At 44.3% G+C, this 26,224-nt stretch overlaps 1 protein-coding gene and 2 long non-coding RNA genes across 3 annotated transcripts in view; 1 reads left to right on the forward strand and 2 right to left on the reverse strand.

Annotated features, from left to right (window-relative positions):
- Positions 1-18,010, reverse strand: part of LOC125755465 (uncharacterized) — a 42,519-nt gene extending 24,509 nt beyond the window's left edge. Inside the window, exon 1 of the long non-coding RNA XR_007412095.1 lies at positions 17,529-18,010. This is a non-coding gene — a long non-coding RNA (uncharacterized LOC125755465). The remainder of the gene's footprint in view (positions 1-17,528) is intronic.
- Positions 15,891-26,224, forward strand: part of KCTD1 (potassium channel tetramerization domain containing 1) — a 183,987-nt gene continuing 173,653 nt past the window's right edge. Inside the window, exon 1 of the mRNA XM_025429262.3 lies at positions 15,891-16,041. Coding sequence (XP_025285047.1) covers positions 16,033-16,041 — 9 coding nt within the window. The 5' untranslated portion in view covers positions 15,891-16,032. The remainder of the gene's footprint in view (positions 16,042-26,224) is intronic.
- Positions 19,741-25,527, reverse strand: LOC125755466 (uncharacterized). The gene is made up of 2 exons (XR_007412096.1): positions 23,194-25,527; positions 19,741-22,454 (listed from the first exon to the last, which is right to left on the reverse strand). It is a non-coding gene; the product is annotated as an uncharacterized LOC125755466 (long non-coding RNA).

Raw genomic sequence — 26,224 nt, forward strand, 5'->3', positions numbered from 1 at the left:
TACTGGATCAGGTGTTCACCGAGTGTTGTTGGTCCAGGAGCCTGGACATCTGATTGACTATAGGAGCCAGGTCATGCTCACAACTGCAATAGATTATGTACTGGACCCAACTGGGAAGTTCAAAATCTCCAGAATGTTCTCAGGCCCTAAGAATTCCAGGGAAGTCCTGAGTATTTTGTATATAGTTGGAAGAGACAGACAGATGGAAAGGAACCTTCGGGCTGGTTGAAGGCTGAGCTGCTCTGCCAGACGATGAAGTAGTGACGGACATTTCTGGACAGAAGAATGACATTTGGGAAGGTTCATGGTCAAAGGCAGAGAGGTTTGGTTTTCAGCTCACTTTGATGACTTAAAGGGTAAGTAAAGTCTGAATGCAGTGGATGGAGACAGGCAGTTAGGAAGATAAGAAGAAAGAAAGCCTAAGAATGAAAAGGCACTTTTACTTCCAAGTTGCAAGGAAATTAGAAGCAACTGTCACACTACTAAGTGGAATGAAAGGGAGGGAGGGAGAGAAGGAGGGAGGGGAGAAGGAGGGAGAGAAGAGTAAGGAAAAGAGGGAGAGAGGGAGGAAGGAAGGGAGGGTGGGAGGAAGGAAGGATGGGGAAGGGGAGAGGCACAGAAGGAAGGAAGAAGAGAGGAAGAGTCCCCTACAGAATGAAGAGGGGTATCCAAGAAACCCAAGGTAGCAACCCACCATGACTTCACTACTCTACCCAAGCAAGCAGCCTAAAACCCCTTTACCTCTTCCCCGAACCTCAACAGCCCAAGACGTATGTGTCTCATAGGGGAAAGTAACTTAAAAAAAATTTTTTTGAAAAGCCTTTAACTTTCAAATCCCAGTCATCCAAACACTTTTCTCTTAAACCTTAAAAAAATATGCATACACCTAGTCACAGAGCAATAACTTGAGTTGTCCAGACAGCAATAGTAATTCGAACCACCAAGACTCTCTGGTGTTCATCCTATGAAGCATTGTAGGGTGCTAGGGGAGGTGATACAGGGCGAAGCCTTATAAATGACTCCCGGGCAGTACAACTTTCAAGGGTGTCTCCCAGAGAGGAGGAGGGCGTTCATCTAGTCTCACACACCCGGCGCAAGTCTGGGTGTGGGAGCTGCAGTGGGCAGCTAGATCACCCCAAGACCTAGGTTTGATATTATAATTGAGGGTGGCTCCCAAGAGAAAATCTGCAGCAGTGAACTTGAGGGAAGAGGGCAACATCCAGGAAGAAGGAGAACATAGTTAATAGCAAGCCGGGGGACAAAGAGAAGCTCAACCCTCCGAATCCGCTGGAGGCTAGTTAAGACACCATGTAGAAACGTTCGAGGTCTCCGTGCCCCTGAGCACAAAACCAAAGCCTGCAAGAGGGAGGTAACTTGGAGACTGTTAAACAGAAAAGTGTGTAGATTTATGAAAGCAGCCTTTAAAAATTGCACACTTGATCAGAAACTAATGAAACAGAAGCATCCGCTCCCTCTCCTCCCCTACTCCTTTACCATCGCTAATCCAGAGGACTGACAAAGAAAATAAAACCCTGTGAAGTTTGGGGGGGGGGGGGTGGGCAGAGAAGGCAGACAGGGAGGGTTCGATGAGGAGGGGGAGAGAATTCTGCATTGGAAGACAGACTCCTACAGGTGAGACTGGGGGCGAGAGTTTCCAATTACAGGGAAGGGTGAAAATGGCAGAGAAGATATGAAATATCCTATTTGTGTTTGTTCTGTACCGAAAATGAGGATCTTCCTCCCCCTAGGACAATTTTCACAGGAAGCAGGATGCTCTGCGAGGGAGGATGGGGGGCTCCACTCACGTTCCCCGAGCAGCCCACTCGGGGAGGCCGGCCCACCCGTGACAGCCGGTGGGATGCCAGCCCCCCCACCCCGGGACCCTCACCGTCCTTCCCTCCAGCCAGAGCCAGCCCTGCCCACCCAACCTAAGCCCCAAGGAAGTGTCTCCTTTTCTATCAGAAGCTACTACAGTTCGCCCGACTCTGACTCTGATTTTTCTTCCCTGCTCCACCCAAACCACATTCTTTATAAATCTGGAACATTCTATCTACTCCAACCTTCCTACCACCCCCAGGGACCCTCAGACCACCTCTACAGTTGGAACCGCTCCCCCTGGTCTTAGGTGGCCCACCTTGGCGCACCCTCTCCCACAGTCCTTCTGCTGCAAATATTCTCTCCAATTTATGCTCACATGCTCAGATGCTCCGATGACACGGTCCGTTTCTTGTGTGCTCCGTCTTCTTGCTCCTTTTTTTTTTTTAAAGATTTTATTTATTTATTCATGAGACACAGAGAGAGAGAGAGAGAGGGGCAGAGACACAGGCAGAGGGAGAAGCAGGCTCCCTGCAGGGAGCCCCACGTGGGACTCGATGCCAGGACTCCAGGATCAGGCCCTGGGCTGAAGGCGGCGCTAAACCGCTGAGCCTCCCAGGCTGCCCCCTCTTGCTCCTTCTGCCTGTCCAAGTGCCACATTCTTTTAAGCCTCACCTCTTTTTTTTTTTTTAAATGGGTTTATTGAGATATATTTCACATACTACAGAGTTCACTCACTTAAAGTGGACAATTCGTTTAAAGTAGCACGTCGTACATTTGCAATGTTGTGCCGCTGTCACTAATTCCAGAATCTTTCCTCATGGCAAGAAGAAACCTCAAATCCATCAGCAGTCGCTTCCTTTCCCCTCTCCCTTTTCCCCAGCCCACCCCCCCCCCCCCCACCTCATCTCCTCACCACCATGAATCCACTTTTGGTCTCTATGGATGCCTATTCTGGACCTTGACATTAATGGGACCACATAACATAGGGTGCTTAGTGACTGGCTTCTTTCACCTAGTTTTCAAGGTTCACCTATGTTTCAGCAGCGATCAGTACTCCGTTCCTCTGTGTTGCTGAATAATATTCTGCTGTGTGGATACAGCAGATTGTGTTTATCCATTCATCACTTCATGGACATGGGGGTTCATGGGTCCACTTTTGTGCTACTATGAATAATGCTGCTATGAGTATTTGTGGACAAGAGTTGTGTGTACATATGTTTCCAGTGCCCTTGAAGTGGAATAGCTGGGTCATACGGTAACTTTAATATTTTGAGAAATTGCCACACTGTTTTCCAAAGTGTCTGTACCATTTTATATTTCCACAAGCAGATGCTCTACATCCTCAACATTTACTGTCCAAGATTCCTATTTCATGAGAAACGGACATGTGCAGCTAATTTCTTGACCTTTTACTACGTGCCAGTGTCTGTGCTGAGTGCTCTGTTATCTGTTATCTTGTTTAATCTTAACAACACCCTAAGAAGCAAATGTCATTTTCCCCTTTGCAAAATGAGAGGACTAAGGATTAAAATGTTATAACTAGACAAAAATACCGGCAGTAGAGCTGAGACGTGTCCCCATTGGTCTGCATCCACAACCCACTCTCAAACACCAGCCTACGTAGCCTCCCAAGATGCCTTTCCAAGCCAACCCCAGACCCTCAGATCGTTTCGTCTTCTGAAATGAGAGCCAGTGATGGTTTGCATACCACCTGGTATTATTCTCTGGTTGTTTCTTATATTAAACATCATTTTCCCAACCAGACAGTAAACACTGTTGGCTGGATCTGTCCTTCCTCCCATTTTGTACTGGAGAAATCAAACATTTAATAAAGGCATAATGATTTGACACAATATTTTTATTTTTATAAGATTTTATTTATTCATTCATATGAGAGAGAGAGAGAAAGAGAGAGAGAGGCAGAGACACAGGCAGAGGGAGAGGCAGGCTCCATGCAGCGAGCTTGATGTGGGACTCGATCCCGAGTTTCCAGGATCACTCCCTGGGCTGAAGGCGCCAAACCTCTGGGCCACCAGGGCTGCCGGACAAAATATTTTCAGTTTGACATGTTCTGCTTTTCTTTTTCTCAGAGGTGAGGGGATGAGTTAAAGACACACGATTTACCTTTCAGCTTGTTTCCAAGATGCTTGAGTGAAGCAAGAAGGAAAGATGGATAATGCTTACACTCAAACTCACAGAATCCTTAAAAATTGTAAAAATTTGTGCTTCAGAGAGTGTTACTGTTCTAAGTAAGACTTTACACTATAAAACCTTGGCTTTTCTTTGAGAGCCCGACACACACACACACACACACACACACACACACACACACACCATGCATATTACATATACATACGTACATACACATGAACATTTTTTTGTGTGTTATATATCAGAGGCTTTTTATATGTCAACCCCTCTCTATCTAACCACACCCCGAGTAAGTATTAATTACTGCCATTTCATACATAAGTAAACTGATGCTCACAAGTTCATTTGACCAAAATTATATAGCTAGGAAATAGCAGAACCAACTCTGGCCCGTAAGCCAATATTTTTTTCCCTCTACCTCACCTACCTGTCTCAGATGTCCAAGAAGGAGCCATGTAGCTTGGCCATGGGACTCCATTAGTTTGTCCTCTTATCTTCTTTCAGCTCCATGGCTACTATAACCTGCCCACACAATCCAGCTAGGATAATCTAGTCCTGCATTCCCACCTCTACACCCTCTTACATGAAAGAATTATGGCAGAAGCAGCAGGTACAGTTTGGACTCAATGGGCCTAGGGTTTCAGGGTTTGAAACAAACAATCCTCTAGGACTGGATGGTATTCAGATAAACTCTTAAAAACACGCTCAGCCTCAATGGATTCCGAAGGGTTACCCAACAAACCCTGTGGGGGAAAAAAGAGTAAATTTGGGGAGGGTCAGTTTGATCACCTTCTCATTAGTTACATCTCCTAGACAAACGTGAGTGAGCAGCATCGAAAGAACTTTCAACTACATCTAGGTAGCTTGGTTTTAATCCAGTGTGACATTAGTCACTTAATCTCCCTGGGCCTCTGTTTCTTCTACTATTGAAAAAAAAAAAACTATTTGATTGAATTACATGATCCCTAAAGCCCCCTTTAAACATGAAATTATATGATTCTTTAATAATGAGGAAGAGGCCTCATCCGGGAGGAAGAGGATTGAGAACAGGGTAATTTACCTGGAGTCTACAGATGTGCTTCGAGGAGACAAGTCCTCTTTGAAGAGAATGCAGAAAATTTTGTGAGTTCTAATTGGAAGAGAGGGAAACATGGTTTCTTTTGATTCTCAATAGAATCAGTAACCTCTCAAATTTGCCAACTACTGGCTGTAGAAGTAAAACGTGGTTATGGGGAACTGTTCCCCATAGAGGACTGTGTTGATACTGAGGACAGTCTTAAGGTCCTGTCTTTGCCTCTTACAGGTGGTACAATACAAATTATTGAGACAAAAAGGACAGACTGTTGAAAACACTCTCTAAAGCTTCTAAAGGTTTGTCCTTTAAGGCAGCAAGCAAGGTAGTCCAGTTTTTTTTTGTTTTGGATGCAGATTTCCACCAAACTTGCCAGGTAAGTCTTTCCAGAGCTGGGGTCCTGGAAACCTCCAGGAGATTTTTAGCCACATATAAGATGATCATTCTGCATTTGAGAACCAGTGTTAGAGATTCACATACTAGCCATACTCCTTTGTGCATAATGCTAAGGAAAGTCAACATTTGGCTTTAGACATGATAATCGTGTCTTGTATTTTAATATATGTCTATAGATAAACGATAGATTGGATCTGAGAGCCACTTAAAAATTCAGAGGAAGTATAAAAATAAAGGCTGTCTTGATTTCTCCTAGAGATGTTTCTAAATTGAAAACAGCTTAAATACAAAGTTTAAATGTGATCAAACTTGAGTGCTGCTATTTTGTTGTGAAGGACCATATTCTATGCTCCCTTGGCATCGGAGGAGAAGGTACCTCTGCAGGAAAAGGCACAGATGCACACACTACATGTCCACTCGTCCTTATGCCACCACTCAACGTTAGGGCAAAGAGGAAAAACTGAATAGTTGAAAAACGGAAACTATAAAATGAAAGATAATAAACAGGTGAGTTTTAAACAGAATCATATAGATACAATGGGGCCTTCATTATAAGCAAATGGACTCTGAACTTGGGAGGCATCTTGGGGGGCCACGCATGTGTACATGTGTGTTTAGCATCCCCTTGCTTTTTAATTGTAGTAAAATACACACCGCATAAAACTTACCATTCTAACTATTTCTAAGTGTTCAGTGGCATTAAATATATTCACAACCTCATGCAACCACCACCTCCATTCATCTCCAGAGCATTTCCATCTTCCCAAACTGAAACCCTGTATCCATTAAATGCTGTAATTCCCATATATTCCTCCCCCTGTCCCTGGAAGCCACCATTTAATTTTCTGTCACTCTGTATCTGACAAATCTCAGCACTTTATATACATGGAATCATATATTTGTCATTTTGTTCACTTAGCACATCCTCAAGGTTCATCCATGGTGTAGCTTGTGTCCAAATGTCATTCCTTTTTTTTTTTTTTTTGTTATTCCTTTTTAAGGCTGGATAATATTCCATTATACCTATATGTCACATTTTGTGTATCTGTTCATCCATTGATGGATATTTGGGTGTTTCCACCTTCTGGCTCTTGTGAAGAATGCTGCCAGGAACCCTGATGTACAAATAACCAGATGGAGTCTCTGCTCTCAGGTCTTTTAGGTAGGATCATAGATTTTAGGGTAAGTTCTCCAGGGCCTTGAAAACCCATGACAAGAAATACTAATGCCAAACTCATAAAATCATCAAGTCCCGAGGGTACTTATTCCTCCCTTTACCTACTCACTAACAATCTCTGTCTTTTTCTTTCCCCTTTTAGTTGTTTTTCTAAAGTGTCTTTTCGGGATCCCTGGGTGGCGCAGCGGTTTGGCGCCTGCCTTTGGCCTAGGGCGCGATCCTGGAGACCCAGTATTGATTCCCACGTCGGGCTCCCGGTGCATGGAGCCTGCTTCTCTCTGCCTGTGTCTCTGCCTCTCTTTCTCTCTCTGTGACTATCATAAATAAATAAAAATTAAAAAAAAATATTAAAAAAAAATAAAGTGTCTTTTCTTTATATTCGTTCACTCTTTCACTTATTCATTCAGTAACAAGTATTTGTTGGGCACCAACTGTGTGCCAAGTATTATGTGAGGCCCTGGAGATCCAGAAAATACAGATAGAGTTCCTACCTTGTGGAAGCAGATGGTTATCAAATAATAAACAAATGCATAATTGCAAACCAACTCGTAGTCTAAAGGAAAGGTCCAGTAAACTACAAGCGCTTATAACAAAGAGCACCGAGCTGGTCCTAAAAGGAAGGAAGGCTTCCCCGAGGAAGTGATATTTGAGCTAAAGGATGAGCAGGAGTTGCTAGGGGAGGGCAAGAGCATTCTTTGTATAAACCGTGTCTCCCGGGCAAAGATCCTGGACCAGTGAGCTGAGAGGTAGGAGTGGAGACCCGGAGTATTAGGGCAACCCAGGCTGGGTTGGGGTCTCGAGGAATTCTGGTCTTTATTTCAAGAGTGGAGAGAAACCATTGAAGAGGTTTGCTTACTTACTCAGAGTCTCCCGAGGGCCAGACCCCTTCCATCAATAAGAAAAGTCTATGTGGTCAGCAAGCTCAGGAATATTTCTGTCTTTGTACCAAAGGATGCATCTTCCAACCCCTCTGCATAACTCAAAGGCTGAGGGCATAGTGGTGAACTGCCTTGTCTTCAGTATTAGGAGTTGGGGACCTGAAGTCATATTCTTTTGGAACTTCTGTTATTGTCCAGAGAACTATATGACTCTAGCTATGCATGTGAAGTGTAGAATTCCATACCCGCCAGGACTTTTGTGAACTACCAAGGACATTTGGAATTAAGCAAGCCAAGGGTAATCAATTCTGATGCCTTAGGCTATGAGGCCCCCGTGGTACAGTACAACTGCCTGTGTGTGTGTGTGTTTGTGTGTGTGTACGCCTGTGTGCACACGCGCGTGATGGTGGTGGTGGGGGGGGGTGTCCTCTTCCCTTGCTCTAATGTATTAGACAGTGGCCTCTGCCAGAGGCGAGGGACCTGACTACCCAGCTCAGCTTCCTGTTCAGTTTGGGAAATCTTAGATTCATTAAAAAGAATGGAATTGGTTTTCATTTGCAGGGACAATTTCCTTTGCTTTCTTGAAAAGGGAATGTGTGTATCTATACGTGCAATTCATTTGCTACTGCACACAGAGACACAGTACAGGCAGAGAGAACTAGAAGCATCTTACAACATGAAAGTATTAAAACAGACTTCCACAAGGCTTTTTGGTAATGTGACACACGATGTTTAACCGGGCGAGGGGTGCAAGGCTTCCATCTTATGAAAGGTTCAAGTTTCACTGAAGCTTAAGTTGGGTAAAGTAATTACCAAGAGAAATTTCCTTTGGATGCTAGCTGTTTTGTGCACACAGCTTGCCTGGGGGAGGCAGCGTCAGCACCCCCGTTAGGTTTTCCTGGTCTAATTAGGAAACATACCCAGTCAAGGTTCCCTGAAATTAAGAGCCAACCAATTAGGCCGTGAAGATGTTCCCCTAGAACTCATGTTGGTTGGGAGACACCTTTCCTTTTATTTGTCACCAACAGAGGATGAGGGAGGCACTGAGAAAGAGAAGAAAGATGTGATGCAAGATAAAAATAAATGGGCATAGCATACGAATGTGGAAACCAAAGAAGGGAGACCAGATCAAGTGCTATTATGCCCATTCAGCCTCTAGGCAACCCTGTGTTGGACCCTGTGTGCTAAACCAAGGGATAGGGATTACGACCCAGCACAGTGCTGCAGGGGTATTGATCAGCACAGGAACATGGGGAAGGTATTTTCTGCCACTTGCCTGCCTACCTGTCTCCTTTCTGGTTTCAAAAAATGAAGGTGGGCATGGGCGATGCAAAGGCTCAATCACACCATTAATAGTTACTCTCCCCTCAAGGCAAAGTCCCCCCTCCCCCCTTCCCTGCTCACTCACAGGACAGGAAGGTCCAACTGAGGTTTCCAAAGACAGCTGCACCTTGCTTGATGTATCTGGGTTATGGGTTCGACTAAAGCACAGCGCATGAGTGTGACAGCAGCTCCTGGGACCCGGCTCTGTCTAGAGACAGATCACCACAGAATCTCAGGAGACCTTACAAGGGGAAATCATATCAGCCACTCCAAGAGTTGAAGTCTTCATAGAAAAAGGAAAGAGAAGGGAAAAGGAGGAAGGAGAGGAAGAAGAAGTCACTTGCCTGGGTGAGTTCATCCTTCAGGCTAGGAGCTTGACATCCTATGAATAAGGAAATTGGTTGATTTTATTGCTCTTGCTTTACTTACTGAATTTGTGGCAGAGGACCAATTGTTTGGAAAGTTCATTCACTACTTCAGTTTATATTTGTTTTGGGTCTAAGAAGCCAAAGGTGAGTACAGACTGGACAAAGTTGAGAACAAAATGATTGTTTATAATCTTTGTATAGTTTTTCCTGTTTTGCTGTTGTAGTAGCAGTAAAATATACGTAAGACAAAATCTACCATTTTAATCATTTTTAAGTATACAGCTCAGTGGCATTAAGTACATTCACGTTGTTATGTAACTATTACCAACATCCATCTCCAGATCTTTCGTCCTTCCAAAACCATGTACCCATTAAAGGATAACTCCCCATATCCTCCTCTCCTCCAGGCCCACTAACCACTGATCTGTCTTTATGAATTCGACTACTCTAGGTACCCCATGTAAGTAGCGTCAGGTAATGTTTGTCCTTTTGTCCCTACTACATTTTGACACGGCCAGAGAATCTAAAAACTAGCCATAGCTAAACCCTGGGTGTAACAAATAAAACAAAAACAGCATATCTACTAATACTGATCATTTTCCAGGTTCTGAGTTAAATGTTTTCTCTTTTATATTTTGCATTATGACGTAAAGAATAGTTTTAAATTATACATTTGTTGCAGTCCAAACACTCAGCCCCTTCCACCCAAAAATGTTTCTTTTAGTAGGCTTTACCATACAAAGAAAACGTAGGGAAATTCTCGTCCCCCACTTTGGGGAAATGAGGAGTAGAAGGATCATAACAACGCTTTACCTATCAAAATTTTTCAGAAGAGAACAATAAAAGACTGATGAGTTACTATCATTATCTTATAAGCTCTTTCACAGAGCCTTTGTTTTGTTTAGGGACATGAACAATTAGAAAAGAAATAGACACACAGGCTTTGTTTTCTCAGCAGGAGCTGCTATATGTTTGGTACAATGGATATGGTTTTTTTCTTTTTAAAAAATTAAGATATCCATTATCTACAAAGCAACCTTAAAGGGACAGATTGAGGATTTAATTTTAAAATTTCACGTCTGACTCTCATAGCCAGATGGTCTTTACACAATGGAAGTTCCCTACCATCATTCATAATTGTTTCTTATCACTACTATCATTAATGTTATTATTAAGAATAATGTTGGAATCATTTAAACGCCCATGTGGAATAGTCTTGTCGATTTGCTCCCCCACTCCCAGGGCCCGTTTTAGCTGATCAGGCTTATACTCATTAAGACTCTAAAAAGTGCTTTCTCTCTTGATAACTTTAAAGAAAGTACACAGATTCTTGCTTCCCGTGGCAATTTGTTAATAGTGGCTCTTACTAAAACTTGAAGACTAATATGTTTGTCTCTTGTTTATTATTTTTTGACCAGATTTTTTTTTTTTAATTCTTGGGTTTGTTTGCATTTAACTAGAACACATTCATGATTCTTTTTCTTTTAAATACATTTTACGTTTTTAACCATAGAATGATTCTACTGAATAAGTTTTATAGGATTTTTTTTTTTAGGGTGGAGCGGGGAAAGGTTTTTTAAAAATTGAAATATGACATCCATATCATTAGAGTTTTAAAGTTAGTAATATGCTTAAGGCAGACTTTTTATGGTTAGCAAAGCTGAGAGGTTCTGACACCCAAAGGATGTACAAAGAGATAAGTTACATAAATGTATATGGTGCCCCGGAGGGGCCTTGATTGTATTATGGGGTTTCTCATGAACGGCTTTGGTTCAGACAGAACAGTGAAGCAAAGCTAAGTGGTTCTCCACTGAATGGGCTGTGCATGAGACGCGTTACTCTGCAAATAGAAGTACCTTTCAATGCCAGCTAGTTTACTATGAGGCACTGAAATAAGAAATAGAACAAATTAGCTAATGAAATGTTTGTCTTATTAAAAATGTTTCCTTAAAATAACCACTGCATTGCTTTAAAATGGATCGCCTCGCAGATGACACAGAACAAGCTAAAAATGATAAAGTCTAACGCTTGGGAAAGAAGAATGCACATAAATTGGAGAACGTAGAAACTGGGTAATATGATATATGATTGATTGATTGGACTATTTCTCAGAGATCCGAATCAGGTCTGAAATTCATTTCTTTTAATATTCGAAATCCTGTTTTCCTTTTTTATATTTTGCTTTTGAAGCACTTGCCTGTACCGATTCTGTATTTCCTGAAAGACAGAACATTAATAATTATAAAGAAAGAGATTTGTGGCAGATTTCCGGTCCAGTCCCCTTTCTTACACCAGCAATTATCAAAATGCTTAATTAATTGTATTCTACGTGTGAGACAGTCTTGTCGAAATCAAGGATTCTCAAAGGAACAGAGTTTTCCCTAGTAAGCAGCGTCGTAGACCTATGCTCATTCACAGCTAGAATTTACCTCGAAGAAAATCTCATTTCACCCATTATTTTACATGAAAAGGTAAGGTGTCCATGTGACTTCTAGGTGAAGTGATAAAATGAGGCTTAGCTATTATCTTTTAAAGAGATCATCCATGGAAATATCAAATAATTCAGTATCTCCCATTGCATGAATATCTTTCTTCTCTTTTTCTCTGTCTAAAATGGCAATCAGGGTATCTGACCATCGTCAAATTTTATTTCTGAATTCATTTGTGTTGCTTCATCATGGGAGTATGTGTTCACATTACACAGCTAGAGAAGAAACTTTGATAAAAGACTAAAGTGGTCTAAGGGCTTCAGGACGAGGATGTGGGATGTGGTATCTGTTTCTATTCAGAATTCTGGGTGAGCAGAAACTGATGCTCGCCAGCCCATCTGCCACCATTAGAAGACCTACCCCTTAAAAAAAAAAAAAAAAAAAAAAAAAGAAGACCTACCCCTTCAGAACGTGAGATGTTACAGACTCTTAACGTTGACAGTGATATAGAAAACTACCATGTTTTCCAGAGGCTAATTGTAAACAGGTGGCGGTTGGGGCCAAATCTCCAGGAATCACAAACCCATTCTGTTTGAGCTTGTTAATGCCTCTATTCAACTCCAGGAAAATGTGCGCATTCCACAGTATTATAGGGGGTTTCAGGTTGACTGATAAAAAACAGGTGATTTCCTCCAAAACACTGACTCGAAGATAGAATAACATAATTTGCCTTCCTGTGTGGCAGCGCCTCTCATGGTGGTTAGAGGTGGATCGTGCTGAAGCAACGGTGGAAATACTGTCATTTGGTGACATGTGGGGAGAACCCGTGGCAGCCTTGCCGTGGCCGCTGACGGCCACGTGTGTCCCGCTTGGGCCCAGGCGCTGCCACTGCTCTCTTCTTCCTAAAGCAAAGTGCAGTGGGATTTTTAACTTGGATCTGGGTGCCTGGCTTCACTGAAGGGTTTTGCAATTTCACATTTCATCTCAGCCAGTAATGTCCACATCTTGTCAAATCGCTACCAAGAATGTACCGCAGGGCTACCCCTGGACCACGCCGTGATGTTCTGTGCAAACTCGTGATTTGAGGGTTCGGTGACCTCCAGGCGACCAAATGAGCTGTCCCCACATCACCAGGAAAAGGGATCGCCGTTCTCCTTAAAGCACATCCTGTTTTCTCTTCTTCAATGGTCAGGGCACTAAATTTTTTTCCACCCAGCCCCTGGTTTCAGTTCAAAATATCTTATTTTACCTGTTTTTATGTCTTAAAAACTGGCGGAACTCATTTTGATAGTGAGACCAAGGAAGAGGGAAACAGAGGTCTGTGTCTTCTTTCTGATTGTTTTCTTGCTGACAATTTTATTGCCATTGTCTTTCGTGTTGCTAACGGTCTTTAGGCTGCTGCTCTCACTTCAACTGTTTATTGAAAAAGGAGGTTGGAAGGATTTTTAATATACTTTTTCCCCCAACTTCTTCATGATTGGCAAAAAAGTACCGCAGAGCTCGCCAAATGCACACGTTCACTTGCACAGATTTTAATCAGATAAAATACTTTGGGGGTAATTTCATGATTGCAGGGGCTGATTGGAGCAAAGTTGGTAAATTCATATCTTATACTTAGGCAAGACATGGGCCCTGCTTTTCACACGCCATTTCATTAGAAAAAAAAATCTATCTTAAAATTTAAAGTCAGTTGTCCTCATCCTTGATGTGAAGGTTGTGAAGTTTATCCTTTTCTTTGTGTTGATTGGTACACAGTAAGTTTTCCGTCTGAATCTCAACTTTGAGTCCCTTTCAAACTACAAGAAAATTAAGATCCTCACCACGATAAAATGAGACTTTACTCTGCAGTCCTTGAAATCCCAGTAATTCCCCTGCTGAAAATTTTTTGCTGATAGTCTTCAGTTCCTTTAGGTACTGATAAGAAAATTGGCCTCACTGTGTTTAGCCATATTTGCTTTTTTGACTCTAAATAGTATAAGCCATCTTCATTATTCACTTATTCCCAGACCTGGTACTAACTTTGGGTGGTGGGGGATGGAGGGAGGGAGAGTAGTTGTTACAAAAGTTAAATGCCAAAGGACAAGGATGTGCTGCTATCAGAGATATTTAAAAGAACGTGCTAACAGGTTGTTAGGACAAACTCCAGAAAGGGAATTCTGGAAGTATGGTTTTTAAGCCACGTCAGTACAACTTAGAAGGTTGTACACAGTTTCTGAAGGGGTAAGCGCCTTCAGGGAGGCACCACTCACATGGGTGTTAGTCCTGCCTCTGCCAGCCTGGTCTTGGCCTTGTCGCTGACTGCTGTGTGACCCTGGGCAAGCTGCTTCCGTTTCCTCATCTGTAAGATGTTGTGAAGAACTAGATGGAGGGATCTTTCCACAACTGATCTTTCCAGCTCTAACATCCCAGGACAATGACACAAGGTTCTCCGGACTTTAATAAAAGTCATTTCAGGCCACATCTTCAATGTATGTAGTGCCATTTGGGGGCAAGAAGAAAGTTCTTATTCAGTTGGATTTGGGGTTTTGTGAATATTTCAAAAAACATCATTGCAATGAGATATATCAGAGGATATATCTACCTTGTGTGGAGGGGGGAAGAGAAGGAGAATGTGCAAAGAAAGATGTGATTTTGTTTCTTGTTGTTTTGTGAGCCACTCATTTTTTTTCTTCTTGTAGGTCACTGATATTCTCAAACCAGACACCCATGTCTTATGAACTTGTTCTGTAACAAACAAACAAACAAACAAACAAACACTACCAACACCCCTGATTCTCATTATGACATTACTCTCTCGGGTCATTATTATGTGGATCTGACTGATGATCCCTTTAAAAAGCTTGACCCTTCCCTTTTCTGCTGGTACTGCAGCAGTTGCTTACCTCAAAAGAAAGATGATAGTTTAAAAAAGACTTCCTGTGAAATGCTGCCAATTGCAGGTATTCACAGGACATGTCTGGTTCTATTTAGGGTTTTTTTTCTTTCTTTCTTTTTTTAGTATCCTTGGCCTTACAGCCTGGGCTTTTTCATATGAAATGTCAGCAAAGTCTTTGAATTAATGAACTGTGAAGTGCTCAAAAAAAAAAAAATATATATATATATATATATACCATTTCAAAAAGTATCCTGTAAGGATAGAACACTAATGAGAGGTGACCCTAGAGTTACGACCAAATATCCCACTCTAACTACAAAGAATTAAGATAACGACTGGCTCAGGCACAATTTCTTTGAACAAAGACCTAGAAAGGAAGGAGATGTGATGAGGAGTGGGGGAGGTCAGAACTAGATTCACAATCTGGGAAAATGTGTTTATGTTAGAGTCTCTTTAGTTCTGTTGAGCACTTCCGTCAAATAATGGAATTATACACAGACACTCCCCCCCCCCCCCCATAAAAGGTACCAGGTGGAGGGAAGCTAAGAGAAGGGAGCAGGCGAGATACGTTCAGAAGGTTGATCAAATAAAATCTAAATGATAGGTCTTTGGCTACACCTAATGTAGGTTTTGTTTTATTTTAATTTTGCTATTTTTTTAAAAAGAAATGTGGTATAACTCCTTCAATCTTTTTGCAATTCTGCATGGTTGAACATTTGAAATGAGTTTGTGTATCACCCCCAGGCGCTGATTCAGACTTGATTGGGGCAAAGCAGACTGCATGTGCTTATTTTTATCCACGTCATTTGGGACGTTATGTCGCCAAAGGAACCAAAAAATGTGCCGCTCTGTTGCCAAATTATCACCTATCCTTTGATCAGACAGGGCGGTGATCCTCATCAACAAGTTGTGCGACCTTAGTGTAACAGCAATGTCAGGTCAACTCGAGAAAGTGAAGGGAGAGCCCTAAACACAAATAAAAAGAAACAACCAACAATCCTTATAATTATCATCATCTGCTGCTTTTCCCTCTTTTGGCAAAGAAACACTCCATCCATTTGCAGAAATCGCCCGCGGAAACGTTACATCAAAACTAATCACAACGATTAAAATCAGCTTTTCTGTGCAAGAGGAGGGTAAAAAGCAAGTTGGAGGCTGGAATAAGACTGTTTTTCCACAAAAAAAAAAAAAAAAAAAACTGGGAAAAAAATTTCCTATATGTATATTTATCTATACGTATACGTAGAGCTTTATTTTTTGCAGGAGATCAATTGTCTGCCCTGTGATCGGTTAATTTGATTTAAGTTTTATTTTGGAGATTGATTTAGACTGGAGGTAGAGGCATGAGCTAATTGTATCCTGATCCTTGCCTTGAGGGGTTTCAAAGCCCTGGAGCAACTCTTCTCTGTATTTTGTTCTGTCTACCTTAGCCAAGCTATTGCATTTCTCTCTGGTGTGGCGAGCCGAGCAGATCGCTGGGAGAGAAATCGGAAAAGGGGGGAGAGGAAAAGGAAAAGGGGACTTGGAGAGAGACTTTGTGCTTCAATGTTTCAGGTAAGATCTGACGGTTCGGGTTTGTTATTATTTGCTAAGGAGGGTATGGCTGGGACTTTGGGCGCAACTCGCTTTTACGCATGTGCCAGGCACGGGGCGAGCGCGGCACACTCGCACACTCGCAGCCCGGCGCGGCGGCTCGGGATCCGCTCGGGATCCGCTCGGGATCCGCTCGGGCCGGCGGCGGGGCCGGGGCTGGGGGTCGCGGCGCTCTTCCCGGGCTCGCGGCGGCGGCGGCGGCGGCGGGCGCGGGCGGGCGCGGGCGGGGCGGGGCCGGGGCGGCGGGAGCCCGCGCGCCGGGGCCCGGCTCGGGATCCGGGAGCGGAGCCGCCGCGGCTCTCCGAGCCTGAGCCTGTGCCCGCCGCCACCCGCCGCCCGCTTCGCCGCGGCTTCCCGCCCCGCCCCCGCCCTCCCCGCCGAGCCGCGCGCGTCCCTTTCTTCCCGGCGCCCAGCGCCCAGCTCCCAGCTCCCAGCTCCGCGCCCGCCCAGCAGCCCCGCCGACAGCCTCCCGCCGCCGCGGCCCGAGCGCCCCCAGCCGAGCGCAGCGCCCGCGGGCTCCCCGGGCTCCGCGCCGCCTCCCGCCCCCCCCCCCCCGCTCGCCCGCGGCCCCGGCGGCGCCCCCGGACGCCCCGCGCAGACGCCATTGTGGCCGCCGAGCGCAGCGCACCCCCGGGCGGGTCGCCCCCCTCCGGCCGCCGCAGGCCCGCGCCGCTCCCCTTTGTGAGCCGCGGCCGGTGCCCGGCTCCGTCCTCCGCGCGTCCGCGGCCGGGCTGAGCCGGATTCGCCGCCTCCGCCCACCCGGGCGCCTTTAAAGCCCCCTCCCGCCCCCTCCCTTCCCGGCCGCCCCCCCTCCCGGGTGCAAACGTTTCATTTATTTTTAAAAAGCTCCCATTCCTCTTCCTCCCCACCTCCTCCCCGGATGAAGGGCACGGCACGTGCTCCGGATCCCGAGTCTCCTCGGGAGGCGGGGACGGGGTCGGGGGACGGGGAGGGGGCGGGGGGCGAGCGCTGCAGGTCATGGCTGTGGCCGGGCCGCGCTCGCCGCCCCTCCGCGGAGCCCGCAGCGCCCGGCCCGGCCCGGCCCGGCCCGGCCCGGCCCGGCCCAGCCGAGCCCGAGCCCGAGCCCGCAGCCCTCCCTCCCCTGCTGGCGCCCGGGGCTCCCTTAAAGGGACAGAGTTTCCAGGCCGCTCCCGTCTCCGCCGCGCGGCGCGGCGCGGGGGGCACAGGGGTGGGCGGGGGGGGGGATGCAGTTTGGCTCCTCCTGACCTCTTTCCGCCCCGCGCCGCCGCCCCTCTCTATGGAAATGTGAAGTGTGCTTCCTCTCCCGCCCCCCAGGGGGACCCGGCTGGAAAATAAAGGGTCCGAGCCTCCTGCAAAGAGAACGGAGTCCGGGGGCGCGTTCTGGTGAATTCGCTGCAAAAGTGAGGTCGAGCCCCAAACACGTCCAGGGGAGAGGGAAGCAGCCCCGGGGCGCGGGCAGCCCTTACCTGGACGCGCGCTCCGCCCGGCCGCCCGACTCCCGAAACTTCCTAGCCTGAGCGGGTCGGCAGCGCCCGCCTTTGTGCTTCCGAGCACTCGCGCTCGCGCTCGCACTGTCGTGGAAATGATGTTCTGGTATCAAAACGGTTTCACCGTGACTGTGCTTCGGGGGCCGGCTGGGCGGGAGCCAACTAAGTTAGCAAAGTTGCAAATGGGGCTGCGGGCCCTGTGCGTGGGGAGCGAGCGGCTCGCGGGAACTGTCCAGTGCTCCCCGTGGCACCGGCCTCCGCGTACGAGCCGCACCGCAGTAGGCAGCAGTAATTGGGTACAAATGCTGCATTCCCTTTTAGATCATAGAGAACCGGCGGCTGCTTTCAAGCAAATCCTTGACGTGTGTGTGTGTGTGTGTGTGTGTGTGTGTGTGTGTGTCCTTGCTGCGACTGGGAGAGACATAACAGTTTAACATACTCATTCTTTAAGAAACGTTTGCCTTCTGTTTTCAATCAACTAAGCTGGCAGCTAGAGATACAAGTTTATTTGAGAATACCCTCTGGGTACCAAGCATGCTTGGATTGTTTTAGCAAATTAAAAATGAGCAAAATGCTTTTACCTTCTCAGCAGTAGACTCCTTAAGAGACCTCCTGTTTTGTGTGTATGTGTGTTTTTTTGAGAAACATCTTCTGCGTTTATCTCAAATGTGTTTTTAATGTGGAAGAGGAGAAAATAAAGGATTTGTAAAGGCTGAGCCTGATGCCCTAGCATGATTCATTAAATCTGATTTTACATCAAGGAATTTACCTGCGTCGGTGGGAATCTGTGGCACCTAATAGCTAACCTACTTGGTTGAATTTGAAATCGTAGTGGATCCGTTTGTCTCCTGGATAATGGGCAATGTGCCCATCTATCCCTCGTGTTTATATTTGTGTGGCATTTGGCTTACCATGAGGGGCTGGTGTTCAGGAGACCGCACACTGGCTGCAACAATTTGGCACGGGAGTCCTGCTGCTGCTTGAATGCAAAGAATTGTTAGCGATTGTTATGATGACAGTAGGTTTAATGTTTACTAATTAGGCTGCAGAGGTGGCCATTGAATCTTAAAACTTTGCACCGCCGAGAAAACTTCACCGGTTTAGGCAATGTGTTGATAAAAAGGAAAGTAATGGGAAGAAATTTTGAAATGAATTGAGCGTGAATGATAGTTGGCAAAAAAAAAAAAAAAAAAAAAATCTCCCACCACAGTATTCAAAATGACTGCAGTGATTTTGCTGTATTAATTATGCCCGAAGCACAATATAAAGTTCTCTAACACACACTAGAGGTCTCTCTTCTAGCTGTAAGATTTTCATGTCTGTAATTCTTTGCCAGGGCTTGCATAGTAGGGGTGCTGGGTGATAGCTTGGTTCATCGTTATTTAAGTAATAGTGATTTACTGACCATCCACATTACTCGGATGTGAGGTATTTATTTTGGAGAATATTCAGTAATTATGGTACAAATTATACTATGTAAGTACTAGGAAAGTAAATGCATTAAGACTTCTACTAGATGATGATGAAAATGTATTATTCCATTTGTTGATTAGCATTATGGGCCTTTTGGCAGGCAGTTATTTATCCAAAGCAATTTGTTTTTAAATGTAAAAGTAATTAGCGAAAGATGTACTGTATCCAAGAACTTTCCGAAAATTAAACTTCCACGTAGCTCTAGGTTTAACAATAAGTTGTTTGCACAGATGCTTTCTTGTCTCCACGTTTTAAAATCATAATGATTGTTTTCTAATTCCAAAATGTGATGTTTTCTGCCCTGATCTTTTCCCTTTACGTCATATTGGAGACATTCGAAGGGTATTTATTTGTGAACCGTCAGTTCATCAAGGCTTTTATTTAGTTGGATCTGAAACTGTATTTCTGAAGCTTCTTTGGGACTGCAGTTTACAGTTTCCCAAGCAAGGAGAGCTCTTATTTTCTCCATCTTTAGGTTGAACCATCTTGGGAAGGAAAATAAAAATTTCGGATGCAAGCACACTTGCTTATTTTAATAGCTTACTCATGCAGAAGTGAGAAACAATTCAATTTTCTTAGGCACCCTGGCTTTTCATTCATAAAAATGTACTAGATGTAAATCACGTTAAGCGTGTTGATGAGTGTGATTTGAGATAACCGTGCAGAAAGCAAAACAGAGAGATTATCCTTTAAGAATAACGAGCCAGTATTCATTAAGTTCATTCACTGCTTCAACAACTGTTTATTTGTGCCTGCTGTATACGGGACACTGTGCTAGACGCTAGAGACACGATGGTGATTTGAAAAAGGCATTCAGAGTCCCAATCTCCCAGAGCTTATGATTCACATAGAGAGACAGACGTTGATCAAACAGTTGAACAACAATTAGGGCTTTGAAGGAAAAGGGACACAGTCAGATTTGTAATTGAAAGGATAATTCTCATGTCACTGTGGGCAGTGAATGGCTGGCACCAAGTGGATGAGGCATAGCCCTTGGAAGGCTCTAACAGTCATCCAGGCAAGAGAAGACCTAGCTGAGGTTCAGGTAGTGGCAGGCGAATCAGACAGATGGAGGGATTCAAGGTGCATTTAGATGATAAAATTGATGGATCGTAGTAAAAGGATTGGTTTATCAGTGAACAAGGGGAGACATGTGGAGAAGATGCCTAGATTTCTGACACATTAACCAAAAAGACACTGGGATTCTGATGACTGGCCAGGTGTTGCACCTTTCACTTCATTTCCAGTAGCCAGAGTGAGGAGCAACAAGGAGCCTCCTTCACATCTCCTGTGATTGCTTTCACAAGGGAAGCCAGAGTGCTTCCCATCTCTCCATTTGTTTGTCAGTAAGTATGGGGGGAGCCTCCACGGTGTGGGCCCTCGTCTCCCTGCTCTTACTTTGTTATCCACGGTGACTTTTCATTTATGAACTAAACTATGATGTTCCGTTTATGCAACTCCAGGTAAGTTGAAATTCAACATTTGAAGAGGCCCGTGTATCACCTTCTGAAAGAAAATCAGGTCTGTGCCTTAGAGTGCAAAGAACTATGTGAAAAATTTCACAAACATGTATTAAATCATTAGGAAACTTCTTTGACCTTGCTTCTTAAAAGCCCATCGACATACACACAATTGGCACAATTATCACAAATCGCTCATCGACAGAGCTTTTAAGGACCTTAACGTAGTAGTGACGTTTGTTTGGTCTGATTGGAGTTCACTGCAGCTCTGCTTTCTCCCCGTAGTTAGAGTTGAGTGCTCGCGTCCCCTCACATGTCCCGAACTTTTTGTACTGATCCTTGGCTACTGTTGTCTCAATACAACACTCCTCTACTTAAGTGGATGCTGTGGTATATCTAATATCTTTTTTTTTAAGAAGTATGCTTTTTTTAAAAAAAGATTTTATTTATTTATTTGAGAGAGAGAATTAGCAAGGTGAAGGACCGAGGGAGAAGCAGACTCCCCACTAAGCAGGAGCCCAATGACCCTGAGACCGTGGTCTGAGCTGAAGGCAGCTGGTCAACCAACTGAGCCACCCACGTGCCCCGGTACTTCTAATATCTTGTCCATTCCTTCCATTCGTTCTTATTTCTCTAAAACGCGTTCCCTCACATCGTGCTTCACAAGCACATGTAACAATCAAGAGATAGTGTTTTGCCCAATATGTTATTCACCCCCAAAATAACATTGGCTGATAAACGGTTAATTTTAAAATAACCTTAAAATTAGGTATTCGGTTTTTCTTTCAACATCAGAAAGTATTAGAAAGAGAATTTCAGTAAAAGAAATCTGCCATGAATGCTTATGATCACTTTCTTTTCCTCTTGCTGGTTGTACTCCTTCCAGGAGATTCCAGGTTGGAGCTCCTTCCAAGAAATTTGAGTTTCACTTATTTCCAGGAAACAATTAGAAAATCACTCTCTGTGTAGGAGTTTGATACACAAATGCAATTCCATGGGACGCTTCCCCCCACCCACGATTCTCAGGTAGGTGGCCCCGAGAGCAGGCTCTGTTTGGAAAAACATCTTCATTTCAACCAACTCACTGGGGGATGCATTTCTTGTATAAATATGGGAATGACAATATCTCTCCAACCTGCCTTATAGGATCGTGGAGGCAAAATATGAGTATGTATAGCAAACTGATGTGTAAATAAGTAGCATCAAGAAAACCTAAAGGGCATTTTTTGTCTGAAGGATCCATCCGAATTCTGGCCCCTTGCTGCAAGTAGCAGAGGGCAATCTGGACTCCATCACTAAACCCCCAAAACAACGCAGTGAGGCAACCCCATCTTACAGGTGAAAGAACTAAGGAATAGAAAGATGGTGACTTGTGTGAGGTCGAAGGTTGGGCTAGTGGCACAGCAGAGATTCTAGCCCAGCAGGCTGACTACAAACCCCTACCCACCATGAGCCGCTCTGCTGTCCCATCTATACTTCTAGTTTTCTGTCCAGTGGATTCTATTTGAGCATTTTTCATAGGCACCTGGCACAGGGTGCTTCTCTTCTCTGCCACCAGCTTCCATCCATCCTCTCCTCTCTCATCTGCCCCCACCCCCTCCCCAGTATCTCCTCACCAGCACCTGCATCCCACTCTTAACACTCTCCAGAGAACAAATGAGAAGTAATTTGAGGTTGCTGTGATCATACATCTGAACCGCTTCCTAGCTTGTGCTGAGCAAATCATTCACTCTCACATATCTGTCGTGCTGACCAAAATGGGGATTCATTTTCCACCCAGTGAGAATGGACAAGAATTCAGGTCTTGATGCCCACACGGAGGCTGCTGTTAAGAACTGAAGAGAATGTGAACTAGATAGATTTCAAATGCTTGCTAGAGGGAGGGATAGTCTTCTTAATCCATCTTCCCAAAGCTTCTGCTGCTACATTACCTGGTGTTGTGTAGCACTTTCTCTTTGCTGGAAATCTGTAGCTAATGGAACAGAAAATGTGTGTCAAATGGAAGACCCAGACTCTCTTCTTGGGGGGAAAAGACATCTACATTGTTCCATGGCATCAACGCTTTTCTCCTCTACCCACCCACTCCCACTGCCCACATCCAAATCCCACTCCCACTCTTCCTAACTGATTATTAAGTTGGGTAAATTACTTAATTTCCCTAAGCTTCAATTTTCAGAACTGTAAAGGACCACACTAATAGTCACTAGAAATGAGTTAATAGTATAAGCTATTTGTAAATGAAATAATATACGATCATTGTCAATGAGATAATAATAAATCCTAGGGTAGTTCTGAGGATTGGATGAGATGTGATGGAATGCAAATATGCCTGGCACATAGGAAGCACTTGGAAAATGTCCATTTAATATCATTCCACAGGGACTATGCTTATTCCTCTTTGCTTCCTTAGTTCCTAATATGTGCCTGGCATACAGGCTAAGTGCTCAAAAAGTAATTGTTGGATTCATGAATACGGAATTTCGGAGAACACAAGAATAAAGCCAGATGGTGATTTCACTTCCCCGTAAGTACTTTTTGCCATTGACAAGAAGGTCCAAGCTCTGCCAGATGCCCTTGCTGGATAATTATGGGCTTATTCTAACCAATTAGATCAACCATTTGGGAACAGACTAAATTTCATCTGGGGTGACTATTAACGCTGGAGAGGCGTTGCTTCAAAGATGTCATCAGCTTACCTTCTGATTACTCACCTGATAGTCCTTCTGTGCACAGCTGTCATGAGATTTACAAAATCTGAAGACGTTTAGAACAGATGCCATGAAATGATGAAACCCTGGGTTCTGGACCCATCATGGGAATCCGTGAGTTTGCTTATTACAGGGCAAAGAAACGTCGGAGCAGGTCTGATACCCATTCCATCCAGCAGATGGCAGTGGTATACACTCACAAGCAAATTCTTGGACTGGCCTCTGGTCTTACTTCCTCACCATTGCCCCACCCTCGGTGGCAAAGAAAGTCTGAGCCAGCTTTGAAAAAACCTCCCTTGGCTCCTTGGCAGCGACTACCGGGGACCGAGACTCGGCGGGGGCAGGTGGAAGAAGCCACAGGTCAGAGTCACCTGTGCCGTGGACCAGAGAGGGGAGAGAAAGCAGGCACTGGGGCCTGTTCGAATCCACTCACTGCCAAGTTTCCCAGAGACAAGTAAGAGTTCTGTTTTCCTCTGCGTTTAAGCAAATCGATACAAGACAGTGCTGTCAACCTCTCACATGTAGGATGCTAGCACATGCTGTGGGCTGAGAGCATCTGGGTGCCCAATTAGTAATCAGAGATATTGGAGAAGATGATGAGCCACCTTAGGCAGGCATGTGCCACCGGCGAATGGAACAGTCATATGCAACTGGAGACCCCCGGGGAACTCTCTCATGAGGGGTAGTGAGATAGATGAGCTGGGTCTTCAAGTCGCTCCGAACCGTGAACCCGTGTTAGCCGTGTGACCCTGAACGTTGGCTTCATGTTACAACCACCTCCGAGGGGTGACACGAGTACAGTGCCGTCTCTGTGCCAGGCTGTTTTCCAAAGACTTTGTAATAAAGTGTTGAATCAAATCTTCATTCATCACCCAAGGGGGTGGTACTATTGGAATCCCCACTTTTAAATGAGAAAATCAGGGGCACCCATGTGGGTCAGTGGTTGAGCTTCTACCTTTGGCTCAGGTTGTGATCCCAGGGGTCCTGGGATTGAGTCCTGCATGGGGCTGCCCCGCAAGGAGCCTGCTTCTCCCTCTGCCTATGTCTCTGCCTCTCTCTGTGTGTCTCTCATGAATCAATAAATACAGCCTTCAAAAAAAAAAAAAAAAAAAGTGAGGAAATGAAGGCCCAGAGAGATTAAGTAACTTTTCCAGGATCACATACTGGTGAATGATCAAACCAGGATTTGGACAACATGCTCAGGCTTCTGTGTCTGTGCTCTTCAATGCCAGGCACTGCTGCCATTTATTAATAATGACTGTTACTACTAGCTAATAATTATTAAGCATTTTTCTTGTGCTAGAAGCTTCACATGTTAGCTCCTCTACTCCTCTCAGCCACCTATAAGGTGGGTGTCATTGACTTCCCCATTTATCAAACGAAGAAAAGAAATACTCACTCCGTGCCCTGCTCTGTAAGAAACACAGGAAACCAAATTAATGGGGAGACTGTAATATACTACAGTGCTAGATGGTGGCTCCCCCTGTAACTGCTAGAGTGATTTAGAGATAAGAGAAATCAATAGTGAGAGAATACAGGGATTTTGTTCAACGGTGTAAGAGAAGGCACATGAAGAAAATGTGCAGTGTCTTATCTGATCCTTCACAATTTCCATCAGGGCCCTTAGATATTTATAACCTCAGAACCATTTTTGAGAAATGGTGTGTAGCCCACAAAGATGGGGGTTGGTCCCATTTCTTTTCAGCACTGCCTTCCTCTCTAGAGTCATTGCTCATCATTTTTTGAGGAGGTAGGATGATCCAGGTGCTTTGCCAGATGGCCATTGCCTTCCTCAGTACATAGGGCCTAGCTCTTAGCCAGCGCAGTTACCCATGTGTTCCAGGTGAAAGAAATTCACCTGCTATATGAACTAACTCAGCCTCTCTCTGATCAGAAATGCCATTCCAACTCTGAGGACAAAAGACAGGGTTTAGAATCTGCAGTCTAATGACTTTAAACCCGACTTCTCTGCAGTATGCCTGAATGAAGTTTGGGAGAATAGATAATTCTCCAAACAAGGGACAAAATTTCAGAAGGAAGCCTTCCTCAGTGCTGACAATACTGTGGAATCACTACATGACTCAAAGACCTAAAGCATCAAGAAATGGATCACTCTAAGGTTGCACAAATTAAACAAGCTAAGAGCTGGAGGTGGTTTTCCATAGGAAATACAGATCTTAATTTAGACCTACCTCCAGTGTGACTCATCCCCACGTGGTAGAAGGAGCCATGGGAGTTCATGACCAATGGAGTCACAGGGGGCCTCCCAGTCATGGATATTGCTGGGCAATGAACTAGGGCCAAGTAAGTGAAAGACAGAATGGAAGTTCTACAGATTTCTACCTTAAGAAATCAAAGACATTTCCAAAAAAAAAAAAAAAAAAAAAGAAGAAGAAGAAAAGAAATCAGAGACATTTCTTATCATTTTTTTCTTCCAATTAAGCCTTTGTGCTCATGCAAATCTTTGAACAATGTTATTCTTTCATTTCTGATATGTCTTTATGTCTAAATGCATTAGAAACTAAGACTATTTCTAGCTAAAGCACTTTAAAAAGCTCAATCGTTTAGCTCTGCATAATTGTTCCAGGGGCCTTCTTTGTTTCTTTTTCCCTCTTAAGGAAAATTCTGTGTCAAAATGCATTTTAAGATATGGACTTAGATTCAAATTTTACTTTGGAAACATGCAAAGACTGCTTTGAGTCACCCTTTTTTTTTCATTGTATCATTGAAGCATTCATATATCTGAATTATTTTTTGACAGCTCTTTTGCAAACTACAAATATATGGTAAACAAACGCCTTTCCAAATTATTCTGCTAAGGAATAGAACAGATACACTTTTTAACACTTGAAAATTATGCCTTCTGATAAATTTGTGCTAACCCAATAATCGTTTATTATAGAAGTAGATAAAGTGCTCCTGAGCTGATTGATTTATAAAGCTCTTTGCAAATAATTGCTTTTAAATCTGTTTTTAAATATGAGTTTAGATAGCCAGACATGTAATACAGATACTTACAGCCAGTTTTTTGTTA

This window comes from Canis lupus, chromosome 7 (genome assembly GCF_003254725.2).
Source record: "Canis lupus dingo isolate Sandy chromosome 7, ASM325472v2, whole genome shotgun sequence".
Classification (NCBI taxonomy): Eukaryota; Metazoa; Chordata; class Mammalia; order Carnivora; family Canidae; genus Canis; species Canis lupus.